This window comes from Heptranchias perlo, chromosome 22 (genome assembly GCF_035084215.1).
Source record: "Heptranchias perlo isolate sHepPer1 chromosome 22, sHepPer1.hap1, whole genome shotgun sequence".
NCBI lineage: Eukaryota > Metazoa > Chordata > Chondrichthyes > Hexanchiformes > Hexanchidae > Heptranchias > Heptranchias perlo.
The window spans coordinates 32,143,837-32,171,197 of NC_090346.1; the positions used below are offsets into that span (position 1 = coordinate 32,143,837).

The 27,361-nt window shown below is 42.9% G+C and overlaps 1 protein-coding gene across 1 annotated transcript in view; it reads left to right on the forward strand.

Moving 5' to 3' along the window:
• Window positions 1–25,611, forward strand: part of notum2 (notum pectinacetylesterase 2) — a 44,794-nt gene extending 19,183 nt beyond the window's left edge. Inside the window, exons 7-13 of the mRNA XM_068003059.1 lie at window positions 3,446–3,504; window positions 3,594–3,696; window positions 9,169–9,357; window positions 11,443–11,543; window positions 11,627–11,774; window positions 18,443–18,490; window positions 25,104–25,611. Of these exons, the coding sequence (XP_067859160.1) occupies window positions 3,446–3,504; window positions 3,594–3,696; window positions 9,169–9,357; window positions 11,443–11,543; window positions 11,627–11,774; window positions 18,443–18,490; window positions 25,104–25,407 (952 nt within the window). The 3' untranslated portion in view covers window positions 25,408–25,611. The remainder of the gene's footprint in view (window positions 1–3,445; window positions 3,505–3,593; window positions 3,697–9,168; window positions 9,358–11,442; window positions 11,544–11,626; window positions 11,775–18,442; window positions 18,491–25,103) is intronic.
• The last annotated feature ends 1,750 nt before the right edge of the window (window positions 25,612–27,361 follow it).

Sequence of the window (27,361 nt, forward strand, 5' to 3'; positions counted from 1 at the left end):
GTGTCCAGACACATTTACTTATCTTGCAGCCCTCCTCAAAAGTACATCTTCCGGATGGGGGCCGCCGTAGCTGCAGTCATGACCTCCTCGGAGGGCGAACAGCATCACCAGCCTCACCGGCCACGCCGTCCACCTCTGACACGTGGACCTCCACAACACAGTGCTGTGACACATCCACCTGCATAGCAGGAGGGAGGGCAACGGCAGAGAGAGATGTGTCGCAGAAGGCACTACCCTCGCCATAGGGTCTACAGACCAATGCTCAGCTTCCTGGACCTCTCTGAGCAGCAGTGCACATGGAGGCTCAGAGTCACTCAACATGTAGTCGTGGACATCGGCAGCCTCCTTCATGCCAAGCTACTCCTGGCTGGCCCGAGCACCATCTTCTTACCTGTTGCTGTCAAAATCATCACCGCCCTCAACAACTTCTCCTTCGCATCCTTCCAGGGTGCCACCGGGGACATCGCCGACATCTCTTAGTCGTCGGCACAAAAGAGCCCTGCAAATACACCTACACCCACTTTGCAGTGACACAATTGGTGGCATCAGGTGTGGGTCTTCATAGTGATCCTCAGGAAAGGGCATTATTGCACAAACCAGACAAGATTCGCAAAGACATGGCAGCAGTGGTGACAATATAATATGTAATGCGACTTGATCAGAAATTAAATATAAGTAAAAACCATGACAAACCCTCAAACACCCTTGTGCATCCACTTCATGCTCACAACATGTTTGCCTTACGCTTCCTACTGCATACATGTGATGCATGCCCTGTGGCTGCAGCACAGGCAGTGGCAGGTTGAGTGAGGCTGACCGTGAAAGAGATGCATGAGAGGGTGAGTATGAGATAGAGCCATGAGATTGTATGAGGATTGGGTTGAGTGGTAGTGGTGGGATGAGTACTGGCAAGGTGAGTAAGTGCAGGTAAGATGAGGATGAGCTTTGAGTGGGTGTGAGGAGTGATGCGATAGAGTAGTGTTGGCAGTGCAGAAGGAGATGTGGGGTGGGGGTGGTGATGTGGCAGACGGAGTGTAGGGGAATGAGTAAGTATACTCACTTCAGCTGACCTACTTAGGTGATTGATGCGCCTCCTGCACTGTATGCAGGTGCGCGATATGTTGGTGGTGCTGGTGACCTCCTCTGCCACCTCGAGCCAGGCGTTCTTGGTGGCAGAGGCAGGCCACTTCCTCCCACCCGCCAGGGAGAAGATCTCTGACCTCCCCCTCCTCCTTACCCCATTCAATAATACCTGGAGGGAGGCATCTTTAAACCTGGGAGCAGCCTTCCCCCTGGGCTGCTCCATGCTTTAATTTTGCCTATTTTCTGCAGCATCAGTCAGTGCAGGACTACCCCTTTAAATAGGGCTCCTCCAGCTGACAGCCTATGATGCAGGTGCGCAGTCCACCCGCTGCACAGCTTTCCAGCGCGAAACCCGGAAGTAAAGGTAAGTACCTTCAATCAAGCTGCGATTGCGTGCGGAGCACCCCGATTTCACTGGGCGCATTACCCACACGCCCAGTCGACCCCCCGCTGCCAACCCGCCGCCCTCCTAATATCGGGCCTCATGACTCTGGGTATCTGTACCTTTTGAATTGCCTGTGTACATCCAAGGTTTCCTCAAGGAGGGATGGAGCACTTGCTCCTGGAGCAGCTACAAGCATTGTAATGATATGGTAGTGGGGCAGGAGTGACACCACCATGCCTCTTGCCTCATTTTCTTGGGTCTTCACCCGATGGAGGCCCAAGTGGATGAATGTCCTCAGCAAGTGTTCTCACTGCTTGTGCCAGCCCCCTCAGATTAAGGGATCTGAGATAGGGCTGGGAGTAAAGTCCTGGAGGCAGCAAAAATGTAGGTTTCTTCTTTTTACAGGGCCAGCAAGACAACTATCAGGGCCAGAGACCTTCTGACTGCTGCTTGTGGACAGCAGCCAGAAGGCTGCAGGCTTTTCAGGCCAGTGAAAGTAATCTGAATCAGGCAGAGTCAGGCCAAGCAGTGTGCACTCTTATTGACTTGTGCCCAGGCAGGGGAAGGAGGAAAATTGGCTTTTATACCTTAACCCCAAGCCTAAAGAAACACCCCACACATGCACAAAATCTGATTTATTCTCACTAGCCAATAATCTCTCACCAGCCAATTAAGTGGAAATTAGTTCTGAATTATCAGTGGTTTGTGGTGTTGGCCAGTACTTACTTGGAACTGGACTGAAATTGCTTAAAAAACATTTCCAATAGGATGTTAACAACTGGTAGAGAGAGACTTTAATCTCATCAGTCTGGCTGGATTAGAAATCTGGGTCCCAGGGGTGACAGACATTGGCCGAGAATTTCCTCAGAGCTGCTCCTGCTCCATTGTGGTACCTTTGCCAGGAGTGTGGTGGAAACCCTGTTTAAGTGCGGAAATGGGTTTTCCAACACACTGGCAAAGTTACGGAGCGTCTCTATGGAAGTTCCTGGCTATTGTGTTATACTGCTGTCTTACCAAGCTATACCTTTTTATTATATACAAGCTCTTACTCTTAGCTGTGAAGTTATTATTTTCAAAGAAATTCTTTTGAAAACAAATGAAAAAGCCACTTTTAGCCATTCATTGGGGGTTAACTTCCAACCTCGGGGGGGAAGGTGAACTGTTGGTATTGGATCTGTTGTCTGTTACACAACCCACTCGAGCAGGGTGTGTAACGGGTGGGGTGTGTAACGGGTGGGGTGTATAACGGGTGGGGTGTGTAACGGGTGGGGTGTATAACGGGTGGGGTGTGTAACGGGTGGGGTGTATAACGGGCGGCCTATCCGATACCACCAGTCTACCTCCCCCGCCGAGGTTGAAAATTCTCCCTAAGAGTGTTTTTAAACCACAGAAACTCAGCTGCTGATACTGAGATTACATCCCACAGCAGTTTTAGGGGATATACCATGCCAGCCTTTATGTGAACAATATCACCTTAGGTGGATCTAGCATTCTGAAAAAATATGTCCACTCAGTTCTCATTTCCAATTTCAGGAGTCCAACATTGATTTAAAGAGTCAACAACATCAACAACAACAACTTGCATTTAATGTAGAAAAACATCCCAATGTACTTCACAGAAGTGTAATCAGGCAAAAAAAGTGGGAGAAGTGCCATATTGATGTTCTCACCATAGGGGTCTTGCATGCTTTGTATATGGTATTATACTAGGAATGAACTAGGAATATTTAGTGATAATTTTTTACTTTTATTATATTAACACCCTGCCCAATTTGAAAAGCTTTGATCCTTTCCATATAGTTTGTCTACCTGAAATGCCCACCACGTGTCGAACACTTGTCTGGATCTAACTTGGTGGTTAATTTACATCCCGGGAACACAAATCCCTTACCTGTTTGAGCTGCTGCACTTGTACATATTTTGCATTTGGTATAGAAAGAATGAATTTGCAATATACTTCTATTTTTCATGAAATAGGTTTATCCCTTACTGTTCAAGCGATGTATGGAGTGGAACTGCACCAAAGACTCGCCAAGGTACATTTTAATGCCTTTCTTTGACATATTATTAGGAGAAACAAATGTGAAAATGTTTCTATGCATTAATATAAGTATTTTCTTTCCAGTTGATTATGCATTCATGGGCTCCTTGATTCTCAGGGAAGTGATTAAAGATTTGGTTCCCAAGGGTATTAAATTGGCTAAGGTTGTCATGCTTGCTGGAACCAGGTAAGCCAAATTTATTTATCTTTATCGATTAACCATTTTTTAATGTGAGTTAAAGGAGAATAGTTCAATTTACTACCTTCGGGTGCTGTTATTTATTTACCTCCAGCATAAAAGATTGAACTAATCCATTTTCATCACTGCTCTTGAATTACACAAGGAGGACTTTGTGATTAACACATTAGGATGTTTTCTTTTAAATTTTCATTTTGGTTATACCTGCTGGCAATCCCACATTCTCAATGGGTCCCAACCATCCGTTCAAACCTGGCTTGATCAGACCACGCTTCTCCATATGGTTGACAGCCTGACTCAGCTGCATTTTGCCAATACTTTGTCCAAAATATTTTAAAAAGATGCAATCAAGTCAATGTATTGTTGCGGAAATGAGGATAGGCCAATTCACTATGATCCCTGGGGGCCACAAATACCGTGGGCCTTTTCACTGGGAGTGCGGTGGAAGGTCCACGAATTAGGCCTGGTCACCGCTGCAAGTTTCCTAGGGGCTTTGTTTGGGGCAGAACCTCCATCATGGTCCTCTACATCAGAGTGTGCGTGGTCATTGGAAGGGAACTCCCAGACTGGGAGTTTCCTCATCCCTGGCCTGGGTTCCAGCGAGCAGCTCATACACCTGGAGGACGCTGGCGTACCAGTCCCCCGGTCAACGGGTGTGAATCCCACCCGGAGGTCTAGGCCTGGGTCTTGGCCTGGACCCTTGAAGAAAATCATAAGCTTCCTGCAACAGATCAATCCTTTTGTAAAGGGGTCTGATGGGCCCTTGAAATATTTTTCTTGGACCAGGGTTGGATTAACTGAATAAAACAGGATATATAAGATTACAGCAATTATCCCACTGGTGCTAACATTACCACGATTTTATCTTTCATGTTGTTCTAAAAACATTGGGGTAAATTTTAACCCCCAAGAACAGGTGGGTTGGGGATGGGTGGAGAGTAAAATTACTCTGTTTTCAGAGCGGGACCGCATCCCAGCTCCAACACGCCTACTTCTGGGTTTAACCCAGGCAGGTTTGTGTGCGTGTGGAGAGCAGAAACCAGGAAGTCCCACCCCCACTTAGGCCGATACTTAAAAGGGCAACGTACCTCATTGAGATACTTGAGGTACTTAATATTTTGTGTATTGGAATAATAAAATGAATTTAACCTTACCTCTTCGGGTTTCCCATCGCTTCCCATTCACGTCAGGTGAAAACAAGCGGGAAGAGCTGGATCTATGAGGCCAGTGCCTTTATTACATGGCTCGTGGGCCCGGAGGAGCAGGAGTGCTTCATCCAGGCCCAACTTGCTCAGCTGGCCGACAGGACCCCCATGATCGGCCGCACCCACCCCCACCGATAATGCCCCCCCCACCACAGGCGGATCCCACCTACCTCCGATTCTTCACCCGACCTCCAGCGACCTCCGATCTTCTTCTCAGCCCCCCGATCTTCTTCTCAGCCCCCCCGATCTTCTTCTCAGCCCCCCCGATCGTCTTCTCAGCCCCCCGATCTTCTTCTCAGCCCCCCGATCTTCTTCTCAGCCCCCCCGATCTTCTTCTCAGCCCCTCCGATCTCTTCCTCAGCCCCCCGATCTTCTTCTCAGCCCCCCGATCTTCTTCTCAGCCCCTCCGATCTCTTCCTCAGCCCCCCCGATCTTCTTCTCAGCCCCTCCGATCTCTTCCTCAGCCCCCCCGATCTTCTTCTCAGCCCCCCCGATCTTCTTCTCAGCCCCCCCGATCTTCTTCTCAGCCCCCCCGATCTTCTTCTCAGCCCCCCCGATCTTCTTCTCAGCCCCCGATCTTCTTCTCAGCCCCCCCGATCTTCTTCTCAGCCCCCCCGATCTTCTTCTCAGCCCCCCCGATCTTCTTCTCAGCCCTCCGATCTTCTTCTCAGCCCCCCCGGTCTTCTTCTCAGCCCCCTGATTTTGTTCTCAGCCCCCCAATCTTCTTCTCAGCCCCCCAATCTTCTTCTCAGCCCCCCCGATCTTCTTCTCAGCCCCCTGATTTTGTTCTCAGCCCCCCCGATCTTCTTCTCAGCCCCCCCGATCTTCTTCTCAGCCCCCCGATCTTCTTCTCAGCCCCCCGATCTTCTTCTCAGCCCCCCGATCTTCTTCTCAGCCCCCTGATCTCTTCCTCAGCCCCCTGATCTTCTTCTCAGCCCCCCCGATCTCTTCCTCAGCCCCACTAATCTTCTCCCTGCCCCCCCCCCCCACCCCCGATCTTCTCCCCAGCCTATGATCCTTCCTTCCCTCCCTCTGATCTCCGGCTACGGCCTGCTGTCAATCAGGCTGGCGGCTGGGCATGAAACCCGGAAGTGCGATTGATAGGCCTCATTAAGGTCATGATCATGGATAGTGATCCGACCACTTACCTTCCAGGTTTCGCACCCAGAAATCTTCCCCCCGCTCCCTTCCGGGCAGGAAGTTAAAATTTACCGCATTGTTACTGGTCTTCTAAATATGAACCTAGAAACTTCCTTTGAAAAACTTCTCAAAGGCTAAGCAAATTTTTTTTTAATCAATTCAAGTCCTACAAGACACTACATTGAATTTAGATTAATCAAGTTCCAATTAATGAAGCATTATAATTAAAGACATAGATGATATGAAAAGAGAAGACTTTATGATAATCAGATAGTAAACACAATCAATTTGAAATCTTTTGGATGCCAGGTGCATAAAATATAAAATGAAATAAGGAATTGCTTATGATTCAGTGCCTTGTTGAGTGACTTAGAGCAAAATATATCATATCTGATGTGATTATATTGGAATGAAGCATGCATTTTTGATAAAAGTCTAATTTTTACAGCATATTTCTCTTTCTCAGCTCACTAATGTGAAAATATCAGTGTCAGAGTGGAAAAGGCAGGCCTGTTCAAAGCTTCTGTCAATGCCACTTTGTAACTGGCCACCAGGAGTTGGGTGAGAGTGACAGGCCTCCTGATTCCTCTTTCCATCCCTGTGGAGAATGTCTTGTCTCTGTTTGCTCCACCCCAAGACAGCACAGTTGAATCAGAAACTCACCGTGTAGAATTACAGACACAGACCTGTGTCTTACCACTTTGTTGTGCAACATCTGGAGTCCTAATGTGCTGTGCTACCATGCAGTCATCCTCAGATCTCAGAGATCAAAGGATTGTGTTCTAACCTGCAGTGCTACCCAGTCCCCTACATACCTTATGCTGTTAGAAAAACATAACTAAGCAATATATTATGAAAAAATACATTTTATTATTAACAGGCAATCAAACTTTACAAACTTTAGCAGCATGATAAATTAGTCATTGGGGACTGTTACAAATTTCAGCCCTGCCTTAGATATTCTCTTGGGTACAACGCTACTCATTCCCATAAGTAGTACGACCACCTTATGTTTCGGGGTGTGTCTGAATTTCCCAATATCTAATTATATGATGGTGTAACCTTGGGGTGTAACATTAGGACCCTCTTGTGATCTGGGCTGGATATCTTGGGGGTAAACTGTGGCGGGGTGTAAAACGGACGGAAGCAGATCGACGAATGGAAAGGACAATCAGGTGGGTGAATAACAGGCGGCCGATCTACCACCACCCGTTTTGCGCCAGCACTGAAGTTGAATTTTACCCCCTGTGTCTTTTGCATGCACTTCTCCAATCTTTGAGCAGAAGTGAGATGAGGCCAGGCACAAATTGTTAAACTGCGTTATTTCACAAACAGCAAGTCAATGAACAGAGTAACAATTGTAAAGAAACCTCACTTATTTCACTCAATTTTCACTTCCCTTCTTGAGAAAAATATTTTTAATAAACAAACCATGCACTCTGTCCCTTTTGTGGGCTAATTTACTTGTTAGAATCATAGAATCATAGAAAGGTTACAGCACGGAAGGAGGCCATTCGGCCCATCGAGTCCGCGCCGGCTCTAGGCAAGAGCAATCCAGTTAGTCCCACTCCCCCACCCTTTCCCCGTAGCTCTGCAAATTTTTTCATTTCAAGTATTTATCCAGTTCCCTTTTGAAGGCCATGATTGAATCTGCCCCCTCGGCCAGTGCATTTTGGTAGGAAGAATAAAGGGGCCAATACTGCTTGGATAATAAGAGTCTAAATGGGGTAGAGGAGCAAAGGGATCTAGGGATACAGATACACAAATCACTAAAAGTAGTGATGCATGTTAATAAGGCCATAAAAAAGCAAACCAAGCACTGGGGTTCATTTCTAGAGAGACAGAATTGAAAAGCAGAGAAGTTATGTTAAACTTGTATAGAACCTTGGTTAGACCACACTTGGAGTACTGCGAACAGTTCTGGTCTCCATATTATAAGAAGGATATGGAGGCACTGGAGAAGGTGCTAAAGCAATTTACTAGAATGATACCAGAACTGAGAAGTTATACCTATCAGGAAAGATTGAGCAGGCTGGGGCTCTTTTCTCTAGAAAAGAGAAGTCTGAGAGGTGACCTGATAGAGGTCTTTAAGATTATGAAAGGATTCGATAGGGTAGACGTAGAGAAGATGTTTCCACTTGCAGGGGAGACCAGAACTGGGGGTCATAAATATAAGATAGTCACCAATAAATCCAATAGGGAATTCAGGAGAAACCTCTTTATCCAGAGAGTGGTTACAATGTAGAACTCCCGACCACAAGGAGTTGAGACGACTAGCATAGATGCATTTAAGGGGAAGCTAGATAAACACATGAGGGAGAAAGGAAAAGAAGGATATGCTGATAGCGTTAGCTGAAGTAGGGAGGGTGGAGGCTCGCGTGGAGCATAAACACCGGCATGGACCTGTTGGGCCGAATGGCCTGTTTCTGTGCTGTACGTTCTATGTAATTCTATGTAATTCTATGTAACTTCTTCCCCTTCAGTGATTTGCCAGTAGACCGGCTACCTCTCCTCCCCCCTTGGGGTATGGCTCTCAAGAGACCATTTCATGCTATTCTCAAAATGAATAGACACCATCTTGGATAATGAGCCTGGGATGAGTCAATTGCCTCTCATTGCTTCAGTTTGAAGTAGACTGTGAAGCATGACATTCCACAAACTGGCTTGTTTAGTTTTAATACACAACTTCAATGACACTGGAACCATTAACACATGAATCCTTTGCCTCATTGGCTGCAAACTGCGGCTTTTTAAACATGTGTAATTTCACTTTGTGGCTTTGAATTTGAAATGAAGTGAAACACTGATCATATTTTACTGATTTGGAGCCAAGTTGTTGGTTCTAAGCTTTAAATTTTGGAACCAAAGTAAATGCTAGTTGAGGCCAAGATTGGATGCATGACTCCAGTTTACTCACCCGATATAATTATTACAGTCCTTCACAAGATGAATTGCTGAACATTTTTAATGAAAATATTTGTATCAGGAATAAAAATCTATTAAAAGTTCTAGATCTAACAAATGAAAGTTATATTGACAGAGATGATACTTATCAGAAATGACCTTAATTGTTGTTGAGGATTTTCCAGCTTTAAAGTATGTAATCTGGTTGCAGTGCTGGTGGAACTGGAGTGTTGCTGAACATCGAGCGGGTGGCTAATCTTCTAGGACAGCTGGGTGCTGATGTTCAGGTCCGGGGCTTGGTAGACTCTGGCTGGTTCCTGGACAATAAACAGCCGCGGCAAACTGAATGCTCAGATGGAACTTCCTGTAGTCCAAACTATGTCATTAAAAAAGGACTCAGGTAAATCAATAAATTGCAAGTATATCAATTGCCTTTCAAAATCCAGTAAAAAATTAGGTGGGGGGGAGAGAAAAGATTGAAATGTATTGTTAAGTGTGTATCAGAAAACTTACCATGTTGTGTTATTTTAACTTTATAATGGAGCATGCAGTTACTTGAATGATAATCACTCCATGAAGAATCAGAATGTAGTAATGTACAATGCAGTATTGCAAAATTCTGACATTGTATCCCAAACCTATCCACACAGAGGTCTATTTATGGGCTGAATATTGTTTTGGCTAAAATTACTATTTTTCCCTCCTAGCACCCAAAACAAAGTGGGGGGAGATAAATTCAACTTACAGCTTCCCACTTTGTGCCTGCTAAACAGGCAGCCAGCAGTTGAAAATTGAGGAAGAGCATCTCGGCCACTCCACTGATGATCAAGGCCCATCTGATGCCCAGAAAATTTTGAGTTGTTATTTTTGTGGGCCCAGGAGACGCGGGAGTCCTTATTCTGGGTTGACAAAAAAAACTCTGGCCCGTTGCCGGCCCTTCCTGGGATCATCTCCCCACCACCCCCCCACCCACCCAGACCAAAGCAAAAAAGGAAGAGCTAGCCATGAGGCTATGAGGAAGAAAAAAATACATGAGTGAAAGAGAAGGAGAGAAAGAGAGAGCTAGTAAGGGTACAGGAGAAAGAACTGCCACTAGAGAGAAATGGTGAAGTCATGTTGGTACATCTATATATGAATGTTCATAAACATCCAGAAAGGGAGTTCCTACTAAATGTCAAGATTTATTATTTATACAAAAACTACTGAATGGTTCCACTTTAAAACATAATGGCCTAGAAATTGGATCACGTGGTGCTCATTTTATGCCTGTGCCTAAGGGTCTAATATTGTAGGCAGCATGCACGCGCTCATTCCATGTCAGAAGTGTGCTGCCTGCTTGAGGCCCATTTGCAAAACTGGATTGCATATGACTGCAGCATGCACCATTTGGGAGGCTGCCACTGGAAAGGTAAGTTTTCATTTTTTTAATTACCTTATTGTAGCAGGAGTGCTCTTCCAGACTCCATGTTAAATCCATAGGTCACTGCCGGCTACCACTCACCCCCTCCCAAATGCCCTCCTCCTGGACTCTCCTTATGATCTAGATGGCGTCCAAGCTGACCGATCTTGGTGTCTCCCGGGACTGGCGAGCCGCCGTTGGGGCTGAGACTGGCACTTGCAGCTCACTGGTAATAAACAAATAAGGTTGGCGGACTGTTCTCCCATGGTCCTGCCACTGGCCTCTTTAAGCGCGTGCAGTGTGCGCTGCACCCGGATCACACCCCTTTCAGGCGCAATGCGATTTCTAGGCCAATTTGTTAATTTAAACTTTCCTGAAATATTGGAAAGATTCAAATGTACTCAATAACAAACACATGACTACAACCACAGTAACATTTCCAGCTTTCAGTTGAAGTTTTAATGAATACCATATTCTTGCAGCACCAAAAGTCTATCCTACTGTCCAATACCATCTGTGTTAAATACATAGCATGCCCGTTTTACACATATATGTACTGAGACCAGATATGAGTTAACTTTTACCTTGTATGCACAATGGTACCTTTGGTTGAATTAAGGCTGGATATAAACTGCCAGGGTGCACACCAATGCGAAAGTGGCACCGCACTCTAGGAGGCCATCTATCGCCAGTATGAGTTTAAATTGAGTCTAAGCTGTAGGGATGAATTTCCTTGGAGCTTCTCCCACTCTGCGCTGTAACCCATGTAAACAGGGGTTTGTGCCGCACTTTCACCCAAGTTACGATGATGGAGTGGGAGACGCTCTGAGAAAATTCACCCCCCAAAATTAGTTACTTTATTTTTCTCGAAATGTTGTGGGACTTTAATCTTATGACCAAAATTAAAAATCAAATTAAATATTAGTTGTTTGTGTTTAGAAAAGTGTTATTTTTAATGAGGTTAAAAATGTTTTTTAAAAAAACAGCTTTGTGTGCCTTTATGATAAAAAAAAATCAACAGTTGTTCTGCAGTAGCTTTACACAGTCTGAACACTTCCAATGAGCTAACGAGAGATTTCTGTGCAGGTTGTGGAATGGGGTTATTCCTGAAAGATGCAGACAGCAGTTCAGACGGGGTGACGAATGGCAGTGTTTCTTTGGCTACAGGATGTATTCGTCCTTAAAATGTAAATAGAACTTTCAACATAATATATTTATAAATTTTAGTCTGGATAGTGGAGTCAATATAACTTGTGCTGTTCTGTTTCAGCCCCAGTGTTTGTAGTGCAGTGGCTGTTTGATGAGGAGCAGTTGAAAATGGAGAATATTCAACTGGGAAGTCACTCTCTTACGGAAAACCAATGGAACTATATCCAGAATCTGGGTAGAGACCTCAGAAATTCATTGCGCGATGTATCGTAAGTAGCAAAATATAAGGTTGAAACATCAAGATATTACATCTGTATAAACGCAGTAGAATAAGAGGAATTGCATCGCTACAGAATTATCTAATCTGCATTATTTTGAAAACAAACTATACAATATATGGCCCCAATTTTCCACAACATTTCTAACCCACAACTAGTGCTGGAATGGCACTTTAATATCTTCAGGCTCACAAGTTAGGGTGGAATGCATTTACACCAGGTTCCAACACCGTAATGGCTGCATGGGAGTTGGCGATCAGGTTGGGAGCCTTCCTGCGATGCGTGCACCAATGCTGCTGGAAGCTTATTATAATAAATGATAATGTAGAAGACCTGCATAGGAGTGGCATAAACCAATGACTTGAGTTCCCAATGCACCATGATAGCCTGAAAGCCTGTGAGACCACTGGGAAAATTCCCCTCCCCCCCCACCTCCCCCAACTGTAGTAAGAGGTTGTCAGTTAATGTCATAGGATGCCAAAGGACCTCCCCCTGTTCTTTATTTTAATGGAAGAGGAGGAGCAGTACAGGATGGAGGAAAAGAGAGTGAGGTAGCACTTGAGGAGAAGTGCCCTACAAGATATTATCTGCCCCCAAAGAATTTACAGGCCACGCAGATGTTAGGAAGATCTCACTGAAGACCTCTGTGTGAGAAGAGAGCACTTCACCAAAGAGGCTGTCAGGGAAACCATGCCAGCTTCTGCAGGAAGACCTGCAGCCAGGATCATCTGCTTGGACAGCTCTGCCTGTGGCTGTGAAAGTTATCCCAGCCCTCAACTTTTATACCACACGCTCATTTCAGGAAGCCATGGGAGAGCTGCGCAATAGAGTGCAGGGTGCTGTGTAGGTACACATTCATCAGATAACTGAAAATTATTTAGGAGAGCTGGGGAATTCATCCAGTTTGGCATGATAGTAAGGCAGCAGCATGATAGGGCCATCCAGTTTCATCACACTGCTGGCTTCCCCAAAGTGCAGGGTGCAATAGATGGCACACACGTAGCATTCTGAGCTCTTACAGTAAACCCTCTCAATAGAAAGTGCTGCCACTCACGAATATCCAGATATTGTGGGATCAGATGCAAAGAATCCTACATGTCAATGCCAGATTTGCTGGATGTTGCCATGATGCCTTTATCCTCAAGAATTCATCCCTCCCTGAACTCTTCAAGGAAGATAGTTAAGTGACCAGTTGGCTTCCAGGTGACAAAGCATACCGCTTGCTACCATGGATAATGACCTCTCTGCAAGTGGCAAGAACAGAAGCTGAAGAGTACTACAGTGAGGTACATACTACTGGAGTTGTGATTGAGAGAACTATAGTGACCTTGATAAATACGTTTCCGAGTATGTATCCTGCATAGTTGTTGCTTGCTGTGCCATGCGGAACTTTGCCACCTGAAAATACCTGGGCATGGAGATTACTGGGGAAGTGGCCCCAGTTGCTTTGGAGGCAGAGGAGCATGGAGTGGACCATCAGCCGGACTCACTCAGAGGACTCCTCAGTGACGGCTGCAAGGGGCATCTGAGATCAACTTATCAATGAAGTGTTCTCATCTGTTTACTAGTTTCCTCTTGCCACCACTGCCATTCCTCCACTTCCTTTGCCTTCCGAAAAATGACAGTTCCCTCAATGCAATACACATCCTAGAACCTCTTTGCCTCTACCCGAGCCTCCATGAATACATGAGCATGAGATAAGTGCACCTTCCCTATTATTCTAGTGTGACCAATAGCCATTTTACTCCTACACTTGCTCGCCCAGGGCATCTAAACATGCCTTTCTAGTTCTTCTCCTAGTTGCAACTTGCAGGGCCAGTATCACCAGATTGTCGGTTGCTCTTGAGGTACAAAAGGCTTGTGGGACTGAGGTGACCCTCCTCTTATGACAAGGAAGAGAAGAAGAACCTGCTGTGGGTTGCATCTCGTGAGCTTCTGCCCAGGCAGCCTGGACTCACCTGCTGCCTGCCACTTGCATGGTGCTCTGGGGGAATAGGCTGAATGCTGGGCATGGGCTGCTGTCTTGAGAAACAGCAGGTCGGCTCCAGCTGTTATCATTCTACTGGGCTGTGGATCTGTTTGTCCACTGATCACAGAATGGCTGGTCTAATGCTGCCAACAGATCTTGAAAGCCCTGAGAGACAGTGGCCTGCAACCTGGCCCTAAGTGCCTGAAGCTGATACGCAGGCTTCTGGCTAATCTGTTCTCTACTGTGCAACAGAGTTGCAGTCTGTGCTTCAGTGGAAGAGGAGGCACCCACTGGTCCCAGACAACTACTGAAGTGGGGGACTGTTGCAGATTTCAGTGAAGCTGCCTTACACTCTATTGATGCCTGCAATGAAGAAAAACCCTTCATCATGATCCCGCAAAATGAGGGACGCACACTCCTGAAAAACTCCTGTCAGTTAGCGCACATCTGTGGAGAATGATCTTAGGGCCTGCACGAGTGCGATATTCCTCGAGCACCCTTCATTTCAGATAGGTACCCATGAGATCTGGGTCCCACAACTCCAAAGACAAGGGCAGCCTTCTCCTGTGCCCCCATTGATAAGGTGACACATCCTCACCCATTCTCCACTCCTCCGGTTCCCTTCTGCTCTGTGAATCACCCGGAGCTACATCCTGATTAACACGGTCTACTTCCTCCGGGTGAAAGTATCCGAGCTAGTGAGAAGGCAAGTGACACAGGGGGTGACATCGAGGGGGTTTTGTCCTGCTTCAGGAACTCTTGTGTGGCCTGGTCCTCATCATTCTCCTCCTCTTCATCATCATCCCTGTCACAGTACGCCAGAAAGAATTTTCTTCCCTTCTGTTCCTCATCCTCATCATCATCCTCCTCTTCTTTATCACCATCTGTTCCCGTGCCCCTTTAGTTGCTGTGATGGAAAGAATAGTTGAGCATAGCCCTCTGAGATGGAGGAGGCTGTGAAGGGTGAGGAAGCTTCTGGCTGTCTGTTGCTTTACAGGGATACCACGGTGATTATCTGGGTCGGAACTCACTAACCTGCAATGCTGCACTGACCCACCGATCTCGTCATCTCCCATGAATAGAGCAGACTGCCTTCCCACCAGCGCTATGGCCTGCTCCTGGTCGGTGTCCAGCTCTCTAATCTCTGGGATGCCTCCCTGCCTTTCACCGGCACTGTGTGCAAATCTCTTCTGTAACAAGATTATATGAATTAGGTTAAGGCTAGCACTTGATGGATGTTTCCCAGGTGGCATCAGACCTGATATAATAGATCTGCTGGCAGCATCCTGTTACAGTGGAGGAAGGTGTTTTAAGGTTCTGTATGCTGGCACTTCATGTTCGGGGAGTTTTCAATACATATTGGGGTAGATTTTTGGTTTTTCCTCCTGTTACCAGAATGTGATCCTCCCCACTGCATTTTCTTCTCAGTTCTCTGCTCAGACAAAGCATAACGCCCAGACAAAAAAAAATCTATTCCATTGTAAGATACAGGGGGAGAGTCTCCTCTTTAGGATAGAATTCTGCCTGATTCCTGCTGTCAAGAGGGACCATCAATGCAAAGGATGACAATCTTGGTGGTGCTGCAGCAAAGAAAATCAGATGAATAACCCTAAAGGGGCAGAAGTGCCCCAAAGATCAGCAGTGATGTCCCACTTAAGGCCATGGCTGAGACCAGGTCCTTCAACAGGTGAGTCATAGAGTCATAGAGTCATAGAGTTATACAGCACGGATAGAGGCCCTTCGGCCCATCGTGTCCGCGGAATGGAGGCGAGGCCATTAAAAAGCCCTCTCCCTCCAGGGGGCACCTCAGAGTTGTTACTGCTGCTTCCCAGTGCCCAGATCTTCATGGCCCAGGAAATGGTGGTAACACAGACAGAAAGAAGGAAAATCTATCTGGGACCTGGGCCACCCCCACCCACCACCAATTGCATGTGGAAGACAGAGAAGGAAAGAACAGTGGTGGTCCCAATGAGGATAGGGAAAAGGAAATCCTGGTTGGGACAGTGAGGTGATGGTAGGCCTCTCCACCTCATTTCCTCATAATTTCTGCCACAATTCTCTTTGAGTGGCCGGCCTGTTTCCTTGCCTGCCCTCATCAGGTCACTCAATTTTTTCTAGCGCTGGTCTGCAGTTCTGGAGATGAGAGAGGTGGCACAGTACCACTACACCTCCCTTCACATGGCACACAACACACTTTTCTGGAGTTTCCTTCCATGGGCAATCTTTCTTTGCTCTGCTGCAATTCATCAGTGTCTGAAGGTTGGTCTCATTACAATTTTGGGCCCTTTTTGTCTGCCTCGTTCCAAAGCCTGGCTCCCTCCTTTAGGGGCCTCTGCCTGTTCTTCCAGTGGAAGACAGTCTTTCAAAGTGCTCCTAGATCTCACATTGGACATCTATTACAACTACCTGACAATCAGTTCTGTCTTGCAAAATGTATACTACTTACCTGTTGCATCCCCAGCCTGCTGCTCAAATCTTCAGCCATTCAAAGCTTTTTAAAGGCTGCAGTTTAAATTTCCACCCCAACACCTCCCCAGTACAGAACTCCTGTGGGAGTTGCGATCTGCCAATGCTGGAGGGAATTTAAGTTAATCAACCCCATGATTTTATTAGCACTGGAGTGGAGCAGCAGCTCAATAATTGGGAAAACAGCCATGTGGAAGCTTGAGGCCTATAGCATGTTTTAATATTGGAGCGAATGCTATCAGTTGCTAAATTAAACTCAAATAGTATTTACAGTGAATTATATATTTTGAAGGTTCACTGTTCAGAAGGATGGGTTCTATCCTGTACAGGCACGAACTTATCAGGGATCCATGCAGCGTGTAAAAACATGCACATAGCACTACATGCTGTGTAAGTGATAGCTTAATCATAAGCAATAAGCACACTGAAAACCTGAACAAGCATGAATGCAGAGGACGTTGTGGCAAGTCCACTGTGAGAATGACCATGTTCCCTCAGAGACCCCGCCCTGGAAAAATGCAACTCAAACTTTCTTTGAGATAGAAGTCTCCAGAAATAGTTGGAGCAATTGAAAAATGAAAGAGTAGGTATGTAAATCCCAACTTGATAAGTTCTAATTGGAAGTCTAAAACTGTAGGAGTGAAAGCTCGAAAATGATACCACTCATGGAGATACTGCCAACATTGATACTGGAGATCCCAGCACAGGTATCTCTTTCAGATAAGGTTGACAATGGTAGGAATTAATGATGTAGCATTTCTGGAGAATGCATATCTTCTGGATTTTGGGACTAATATACCATAATGGATGTACGTAACAAAGCCAAGAAATTCCAAGATGGGTTGATTTTCCACAGTTAATTTATCAGTGTTGAGCGTCAGTATCAGCTCCTGTAGAAGGGGATTTGGTATTCTAAAATATACCTAGTTCAAAACATCAATCTAACCTAACAAATAATAATTTTGGGGTGGATGAGGTGCCATAATCCTCAAAATCATTACCAAAGGGCAAAGAAACATCATAAAGGTTAGAATTTACTGTTGCAAATCTTAATGACCTTGTATTTTCTATGCTATTTTGATAGAGATATTAACCCATTTAAAATAAAATGGGCTAAGACTTCTATTACAATAGTGGACAGAGAAATGTCATAGGAATGTGTTAAACATTTGTCCATTAATATTGCCAGTAGTAATTTCTGGGCTTAAATGTACTGGATGTAATCAAAAGGTGAAAAAGACAATCCTTCCCTCTAAACCTGGGAATTTCAAGTATCAAAAGTGATTTGTTACATTCTTGAGGTCTAGCCCAGTCAGAATATTTCCCTTTAAAACAGCTGAGCAGTCTGGAGGCTATCTCACATGAAAATTTTAAATGCCCATTATGCTTTTCTGACATCTTAGTGAAACAATGCCTACAGTGTAACTGCATGAAAATTTTGCACACTCACCATTAAACTTTGCTGAAATCCTAGTTACAATGGATTTACTCAAGGGTAGTAGTTTTAGCACTTACATTCACATAGTGCCTTTCACATTGATAAGTCTCAAAGCACTTCATATATTGAAATACATTTTGAAGTGTAATGACTGCTGTGATGTTGGCAAGCATGGCAGTCATTGTGTGCCAGTAGTGTCACACAAATGATTTGTCAATCTGTTTTTACATGGTATTGTTTGAAGGAGGAATGTTATCCAGAAAACTTGGAGAACCCCCTACCTTTCTTCAAACAGGACTGTGGGACCTGTTACGTCCACTTAAATAACGAGAACAGGCAGACCAGGTCAGTTTAACATTCTCAACTGAAGAACGTCACTTTTGACAATGAGGCACTAGTGCTTTTCTGAATTGTCAGCCTGGATTATATGCTCAAAGCCTAATGTCGACATTGCAGCAACCAGGTCAAGTTGGCATGAAAGAGTACAAAGTATTCATTAGAAAAATTAGCAATCTCTTTTTAAGTAATTCTTTGCTTTTGCTGGGACTGGAAAAGATTTAGCTCCTCAGTGCTAGAAAACAGTAAAACACAAGTTAGCATCTTTCTGGATTTTACAAGAGCGCAGTGAAAAATAGTGTGCCTGAAATTGTTCCATCAGTGTACAATACACATAAATCATTTCATTCTAAATGGTCCATGATGCCTCAGAAAGTGTAGTTTTAGTGTTTTGTAAATGTATGTACTTTTCTGATGTTTATTGTATAATTCTAATCATTTCTATTTTAGAGCTGTATTTGCCCCAGCATGTCTATCGCACACCATGATCTCTAAAAGGTAAGGTATTAAGATGTTAAATAATTTGAAAGCTATTACATAAAATATTATTGGATTTGTATTCTTCTACTGGGAATTAGCTCATTAAACCATTTGTAGAGGGCATATATTTCCTCTGCTGGATCTGTCAGAACACATCTGTACTATGTCAGTCATGATGCTGTTAGACAGGGGATTAGCACTGTGCCGTAGCTATTTTTAAACCATGTTTTATACCAAGGGTAAAATTTCAGTTAAACTAATGATTGTCTTGTTAAAAATTATGTCATGGAAAATGAACTAATCTAAATTTTGCAAAGTTATAGTGGAATATTTTTACTCCACAATTTTTTGCATAAATGCTACAAGCAAGTATTTACTGCTGCTATTGTTGGTTATGGACCTGCAAATTTATGAGTTTTGAATACTCTATGATAACTTGAGATTTTTATACATTCTTCTATGATGTACACATAGGTACTTTTAAATACTGAAAATGCTTTTTAGAAAATTAATTCTGTTAATCACAACATTTATACAGCTCTCCTCACATAGAGAGTAATGTCTCTGTGCATTTTAGAAAAAGTAAACAAAGCAAGAGAGAAAATGAATTAGGGACGGGTTGGAGAGAAAGGTTTTAAGGAGTCATTTGCAATCAGGAAGGGAGGTGCAAGGGAAAGGGATTTTGGGAGGAGTTTGTAGAGGACAAGGGCATAGTGGCCAATGGAGAAGTCAGCAATAAGAAGTGAACATATTGAAAGAGCAGAGATTGTGTGCCGGGATGTACAGATGGAGGAGAATACAGAAGTAGGACGAGGCGAGGCCCCATAAAGCAGTTTGAACTCAAGGGCAATGATCTTTTGATTGATATTTTGGGCACAGGGAGTCAGGGAGGGTAATTTTCACCTTGGGCATAGGCAGAAAACTGATGGTTACGGTTAGACACCCCACCCAATTTTAGTTTCCAGATTTCCACCCATGCCCAAAGTGAAAATTACCCACTGTGAAACTTGACAAGGATAGAAGTGATGGAGGTGTGGGACGTGTGTGGAAGAAGCTGCAGACTGTGACGTTCTAGACAAATTGTAGTTTATGGGGGGGGTGGAAGCCAACAAGGAGATCATCCTAGAAATCATAACATGATGAAAGTTACAGACTAGGGCCTCAGCAACATTGGGGGAATGGTAAGGGCAGAAGAGGCCAATACTTCAGAGGTGGAAAAAGGCAATTTTGGAGATGTATTGGACGTGGAGAAGGAAACTCAGCTTGACGTCAAGCAGGATGTCAAGGCCTGAAACCTCTGGGCTAAATTTCGAGTGGCAGTCAGGAGTGTTAATGGAGTCCAGAGCTGTGCTAAGTGCAGTACGTTCCATTTGAATAAAGACTGCACCTGATCAAATATTTGTGTTAAGTGCACAAAAACTAAAAATCAATTCTATGACCACCTGTTTCATTTTTTCCTATTGACTGCATTTGAACAAGAAATTCTGTTAAATTAGTACTGTTAAATTATAATGTATTTTCAGCCAAAACTGAATACAGACTAGATCTGCATTATGTCCTGTTAAATGGGCTTGGTTTTCTGTAACAATACAGATAGTTAACCTTCAGATAACATTTAATCATGTATTTTTATTGTAATTATCAGTTTAAAACGTACATACTATGTGAACATGAATATATTTAAATATGTTTCTTTGCTGAGTAATCAAAAATTGTTGATTTTGATACTCAAAATTGTTTCATTCATGATGTACACAATTTTAAGACAATGTAATTACATTCCTCTCAACATTCTTCACTATGTGATCATCCTCATTAAAATCACACAGTCACCCAAACACAAGTTTCACTACATGAATTACGGCAAACAGCGGTAGTACGAATTTCATTCCACTCCATTTTAACAATGTTTAAAATTATTTGCTAATTCAGAAACAAATAATATAGAAAGGAAACAAATGCAATGAGCCTAAGTCTGCAATTACACTGGTACATTTAGTTTGATGCAAAGTAATTTCAAGTGCTCTTCAACACAAAAGGTACAGTATAATAAGTGAGTCTGATTCCTGAGTACACAGTGTGCCACGAGGCATTTTCGCACAGTTTGAACTGTCTGGGTGGAGTATAAATCCAGTCTGGTGTGAAGGCAGATTTAGAGAAGTCCTTTGGTTCTCCTGGCCACTTTATTAGCTTAATACTGAATATGGTTAATGTTAAGAGAAAGCAGATACTGCCCCCTCCCCCCACCACCTACTTTCTCCTAAAATTAAAACTAGATGAGGGAACACAGCACTGCAAGTAAGTGTAAACATGTTTACACAGTGCTGTCACCTGGCACGAAGAATGTGAGTTACAATTAGACACAGCCCACAGTGTACCTTGAGTCTTGTTGGCTGTGCTTTGCACTCAGCAGATACCAGTCTCATGTCAGTAGTGTAATATTACAGCAAACTTAAAGGCAACCACAATATAATATAAATTTGAACTTCAAAGTCAACAACATGTTATACTGTTAAAATATATAATTTTTATGTAGTTCATTAAGTTGCATTCCATTGGAAGATATGTACATCAACAATTTTATAGTGAACAAGTTAGTTATACTTTAACTTTTGTATTACTTAACAAAACTAACTCAAAATTCAAATGTAATTTTCACTTTCTTGACATTTCATTCCCAAATCATTTCCAAATCATGCACCATTGATTCCAACTGAAATAACTCAATGCAAATTTTCTGACATCCTTGTTTTAACATTCATTATCATAACTTAAAACACATGGCAATGATGAAATAGTAGGACAGCAACCAGCAACTTCAGCTCTTTCTCTTTTGCAGCAATATAGTTGGGCCTTTTTGGCTTAAGAGCATCTGACAAATCTTGATTTTACTTGTCTAAAAGATTTTTATACTGTCTGACAGCTGTGATATGATGATCACTGCCAACAACTGTTTGCTTATTAAAACTAGTGCCAAGTAGTTAAATACAAGGGGTCTGAAAATCCTTGGGACACGATCCCACTGGAGTCCTCCAGTGATGATGCCACCAGAGTTTGTGGGGTCATTGGGCGAGCACCTCATTAGCATGGCACCAGCATTACTAAGGGTGCATCTCTGCTGCCCGCCTACTCAATGCAGCCAGAAACTCCAGCACATGCCTGACACGGGGTGGGGGAGGAGGTGATTGTCCAACCCCCAACCCCCGAATGCCCGCCATGACATCCTTGGCCTGCTACATAAGGTGACTGCTCAACAACACAACATAACATGGATTTATATAGTGCCCTTAATATAGAAAATCATCCCAAAGCACTTCGACAGAGGCATAATCAAAAAATGAATGTCAAAACATAGAAGTGAATATGAGAAGGGTTTACCCAAAGCTTGGTGAAAGAGGTGGGCTTTAAGGAGGGCATTAAAAGAGGACAGGGAGGTGAAGAGGCAGAGGGGGTTAGGAAAGGAATTCCGGAGCATGGGGCCTAGGCAGCAGAAGGCACAGCCACCAATGGTGGGGTGAAGGGCCAGAGTCAGAAGAATGGAGTGTTTGGGGAGGCATTGGAGTTGGAGGTTACAGAGATAGGGAGCAGTGGGGCCATGAAACGATTTAAACAGAAGGATGAAAATTTTAAATTTGAGGCTTTGGTGTACCAGGAGTCAATGTAGGTCAGCAAGCACAGGGGTGATGGGTGAGCGGGACTTGATGCAGGATAGGATTTGGACAGCAGAATTTTGGATGAGCTGATGTTTACGGAATGTGGAGGATGGAAGTCTGGCCAGGAGACCATTGGAGTAGTGATGTGAAGGTGACAAAAGCATGAATGAGTGTCCCAGCTTCAGATGTGCTGTGGTAGGGCCAGAGGTGGGTGATGTTACAGAGGTGGAAGTAGATGGTCTTTGTGGTGGAGGTCGAATAGAATGCCGAGGTTGTGAACAGCCCGGTTCAATTTTTAAAAACTTATTACTCTTATGTGGACCAGGCCACGTCCACTGGGCCACTGGTAGCGCCCACATTCATCCTTCTGGGGGCTGGTACACCTTAACTCACTCAGAGTACCAGCTTTCACAAAATCACCAAGTTCTGACTGAGGCAGTGAAGTGCAAACTTCTGGCTTTCAGAGACCCTGTCCCTGACTCTGCTCCCTAACAGCATTTGCCCTGTAATGGGTGGGTGGAGGTTCAGCCTTTACAAGGCAAGTCTGAAACTGCCAGAAATGGTGGAGCCTTGGTATCTGTGGGGTTCTGTTAATGACCTGGCAGAGTTACAGCGGGAGACCAGCAGAACCCCCGAGGAATTTTAGCCCCAAGGAACCTTGCTGCTATGATTATTTCCATTTCAAGCTTGTCCTTAATCTAAACTAACTACATCAAACATTCACTTCATTTTTTTTATAATGCGTACCAACTATGAGTTAGGCAAATCAAATTGTAGCTACTGTTATGACTATTGCACAATGGAGTAACCTTGGTTTACTGCATAGGAATTGTGGTTGAAAACAAAATAACTGTTTTATTTCATGTTATTTTCTGGATATAAATTATGTTACAAGGTCAGTCGCAATGTTCCATATCACTGAAGCTGCCATTTTATTCTGAATATTATGTAGGTTCCTTATGATCATAAATAATTATAGGAGTTACACTCGTGCTACAGGACAAAGAGCTCATTTTATGCGCACTTGGGATTAAATTCTTTGTGTGGCAACTTTAAAACCACACTTTGGTAGTTGGTACAACAGCTTGGTCACACACAAGTTTGTTCTTATGATTCCCTCCACAGTCTCACCTGTTTTTTCATCATGGAAAGCTGTCCATGTTTCCTTTTTCAGGATGGTTTAGTGGGTATGCATGCTTCTTCCCTGGTGAGCATGTGTCAGACTTCCTTGTACCCTTTTGGCCCATATGCATCCGCGTTCCTGGCAGTTTTGTGGTAGGCATGGATCTCTGACAGCTTAGTAATGCATACATCACTGAAAGGGATAAATTATGAGGACAGGTTCCATTCCCTTGAGTTTAGAAGGTTGAGGGGTGATCTAATTGAGATGTTTAAAATGATAAGAGGATTTGCAGGGCAGTGGAAAAAGAACAAGGGAGTGGGACTAATTGGCTAGCTCTTTCAAAGAGCCAGCACTAGCATGATAGGCCAAATGACCTCCTCCTGTGCTGTATGATTCTATGATTTGATAGAGTAGATAGAGAGAAGCTATTTCCTCTGGTGGGGGAAACAATCTTAAAATTAGAACTAGGCCATTCAGGAGTGAAATCAGGAAGCACTTTTTCACACAAAGGGTAGCGGAAATGTGGAATCTCTCTCCCAATAGGCTGTGGATGCTGGGTCAATTGAAAATTTCAAGGCTGAGATTGACAGATTTTTATTAGGTAAAGGCATCAAGGAATAGGGATCAAAGGTGGGTAAATAAAGTTGAGATACAAATCAGCCATGATGTAATTGAATGGCGAAGCAGGCTCGAGTGGCTGAATGGTCTACTCCTGTTCCTATGTTCCTATGGATATGTGTCTGACTTTTGATGGCCAACTTCTTTTCAGTTCCTTGGCGGTCTTGTGATAGGCACGTGTCCAATTCCTTAATGGTCCAGTGATAAGGCTCCCTGACAGGTTCTGTGTTAGCACAAAAGTAATTTTTAAATGGGGGACTTGAGAGTCAGATTATCTAAATATTGACCCTTGAATTTACATTTTCAACTAAATATTACTCTGATATATTTCAGCTCTACCATAGGGAATGTCCATAACAATTCCAAATAGCCATGTAAAGATGGAAGAGGGTGCGCATTTTGAAAGTAATCGAGTTTAATTGATGCATACAATAGTATTTTACTATACAAAAGCTTAATGGTTAGACCTCTATTCACTAGGATGAGTACCGAGGACTGAATTGCAAACCCAACAGTTCAGGTTAATTTACTAAATGACAAATTTGCCCTAATTCAGCTACTTTAAGCTCAGAGGCACCAGTCATTTTAATGAAGGGATTTATCTGTGTCTAACTCTTTTCAGATCTGTGTGACATCTTACAGTGATCTCAAGGTTCCTTTATTACTGGGGGTAGGATTTCCATGGAGTTCTCCCAATCTCTTGCCATAACTTTGGTGGAAGATCGGCCGATGGATAAACGACCATTTACGTAGTTTCTCTAGGGTTTTTGCTGAATTAGGATTGGGAGAATATCCGTGGAAATTGCAGACATTAGTATACTAGTCCAGATGGGTATAAGACTACACTTTTTGTTTAAACTTCCTGTAAGATCATAAGCTTTCAATCCACTGTTCACCATTATACCAAGAATAATAGAACCACCTTACACATAAGGTCACAAAACATTGTTAGTATTGGCAATTAGATTGTTTATATTTTCTGTATGAATCAAACTCCTTTTAAATGATACAATTGGATTCAGACAAACCCTGAAAACTAAAAACCAATTATTCATAATTTGTGCACGAACACAGAAGAACCATTGGACCAATGGTGATTTAAAGTTGAAAGTTTAAGGTAGTTTTATTTTGTCACATTAATAAAATGGTTGAAGCCACAAAGACAAGCAGGACACTTTATATCTAATTTTTACAACAACTTGCATTTATATAATGGTTCTTCAATATTTTGTATTAGCAACTGGCTGGATTTTCAGGTGAGGGGAATTTCCTTGAACAGAGCACTGCAGTGCTGGGATCGAAGTCTTCAGGAGAACAAGAGTTCAAGACCCCCTGTGAGAAATTGCTCCTTCCATTTAATTGATCAGTGTCGGCTGCCACATTGCAACCCCACATGCCCAGCTCTTCGTGATCAGGTCACAGGTCAGGAAGTTAACATGATTCAGCTCCTGATGAATATGGGCTTTGATGTTCAAAGAATAGCACAGCAACTTGGAATGGAACCCAGCCACCTGCTGGGGATGCTTAGTAATGGAGGTTAAAGTCTTAAAACTGATTTTAGTTGCTCAGAATTATGTATTTTCCTCTGTGTGATAATATTTACAGTGAAAACAATGGATTTTGGACACAGCATTGCTTGGTTAACAAAGCTGGAATTTTGAATTAGCATGCCCTATTATTCAGAACATATTCCAGTTCAGCATAACTATATATTTCTAACCTGGCATTGCTAAAAGCATGGTTCAACTCCTTTACTGTTTTTTTGGGGAAGTGATGGGTATCATTTGTGTTTAACATTTCCATAAAACTCATTCTTCACTTTTGTTGAATGCATATTCAAAGAGTATTTGGTTTTGATCATTTCTAATCTAGAACATTAATAAAGTAATACATACATTTACTGGGACTAAATGGGTAAAGTGAAAACACATTAATTTTATCAATGGTTTGAACGAGTCTGCTTGTTGCCGGTAGTTAAGGGGTTAAATGACAGATCCATTGTTATCACATTAATTTCCATCTTTTTTTGTTGCTGCTGTTTGTGTTTAGATTCAAGGAAACGGAGAATTCCAATTGTTTTTATGAACTGCTTGCCCAGGGTACAATAAAACTGGTTTGTTTTTTCTAAAGAGCAGTTAGGGCAGTAATATATCAAAAGCTACCTATAGGTTGAAAACTTATAGGTTGCTTTTAATACCACCTGTACGTTGGCCAAAAATATGTGGATATCAGAGATTCTCAAATTCAAAAAAGGGATTTATTTTCTGCCGTGTGTAATATTAGAGAAAAATTCTTTTACTAAACTGTCATAAGCCAGTAACAATTTGGTAAAAGGAATTTTCCTTAACTTTACATATAGGGGAAAATATACTCCAGTGAAAAAGTAAATGCAAAATCAGTGGATGAATAGCAGTCGAATAAAGCTCTATCCTGCTTTCCAATGCAATGATCCTAGAATTTCATTATTTTTTCTGAATTAAGACTGTTAATTTGGCATTAAATGAAACAAAAGCCAGCTGTTTAGCCCGTCGGCAGTATCCTTCTGCATTTGTGTATTATTTGTGGCTGCTCTTTAACTTATCATTGTGGTAGTGAGTTAATCAGAATTAAATTTTGTAGAAAGTAATTTGGGCTGATAGTTCTCAATAATGAGACTATGGTTGGCAAGATGAGGAAACATTACATAAAGAACAATTTGATTATGAAAATTACTATGTACTGATTACTCCTATACTAAAAACTTATATTTTGCATTAACATATTATATGTGTAATGTATACTTTTATCAATAAGTTATGTTACTTACAGACATTTACGTGTATGATTCAGTAATTTTTCTGGCTTTCTTTTACTGTAATAAGATGGAGGTATTTGTAATGAGATATACTCATTTTGTTACTTGTAATATCATTTCAAATAAAATGTAATGGTTATCTAATGGTCTGTGATGGCTTCCAAAACCGAGATAAAATGGATTTCAAAATGGATCTCCGTCTTCGAAACCAGATTACATTATCAGAGTAGTAATGTTCGTGGGTTATAGTTTGTGCCTTTTACATTAACCTATCATGCTGCAAAACCATAGTAATTCTGTGACAGCCATAAATAATAGAAAGAAAATATTGTGTCACTCAATTCAGGTCAGCAACTAAGCTTGAAAGGCACTTACAACCATAAGGGGAATAATGTAAAGCCTTTACTGTACAATGTTGACAGTGGTCTCATTTATTTTGTAGTTGGTGTATAAATGCATAATATTTATGATAAAAATTAAAACATCCAACTAAAAATGCATTTAAGCATCCAGGAAAAACAACATTTCCTCTTTATGTTGTTATTTGAGAATTACAAATATTGTGTACAGGGAGATAAATTCTGACCCCAAGAATTCATGCCATTTTCAGCCTTTCTGTGGCCTAAAATTGGCCAACTCATTTGACTGGCCAGCAAATTGGGGTGGAAACGGTTTATATGGCTTTCTGCTCCAAAAACAAT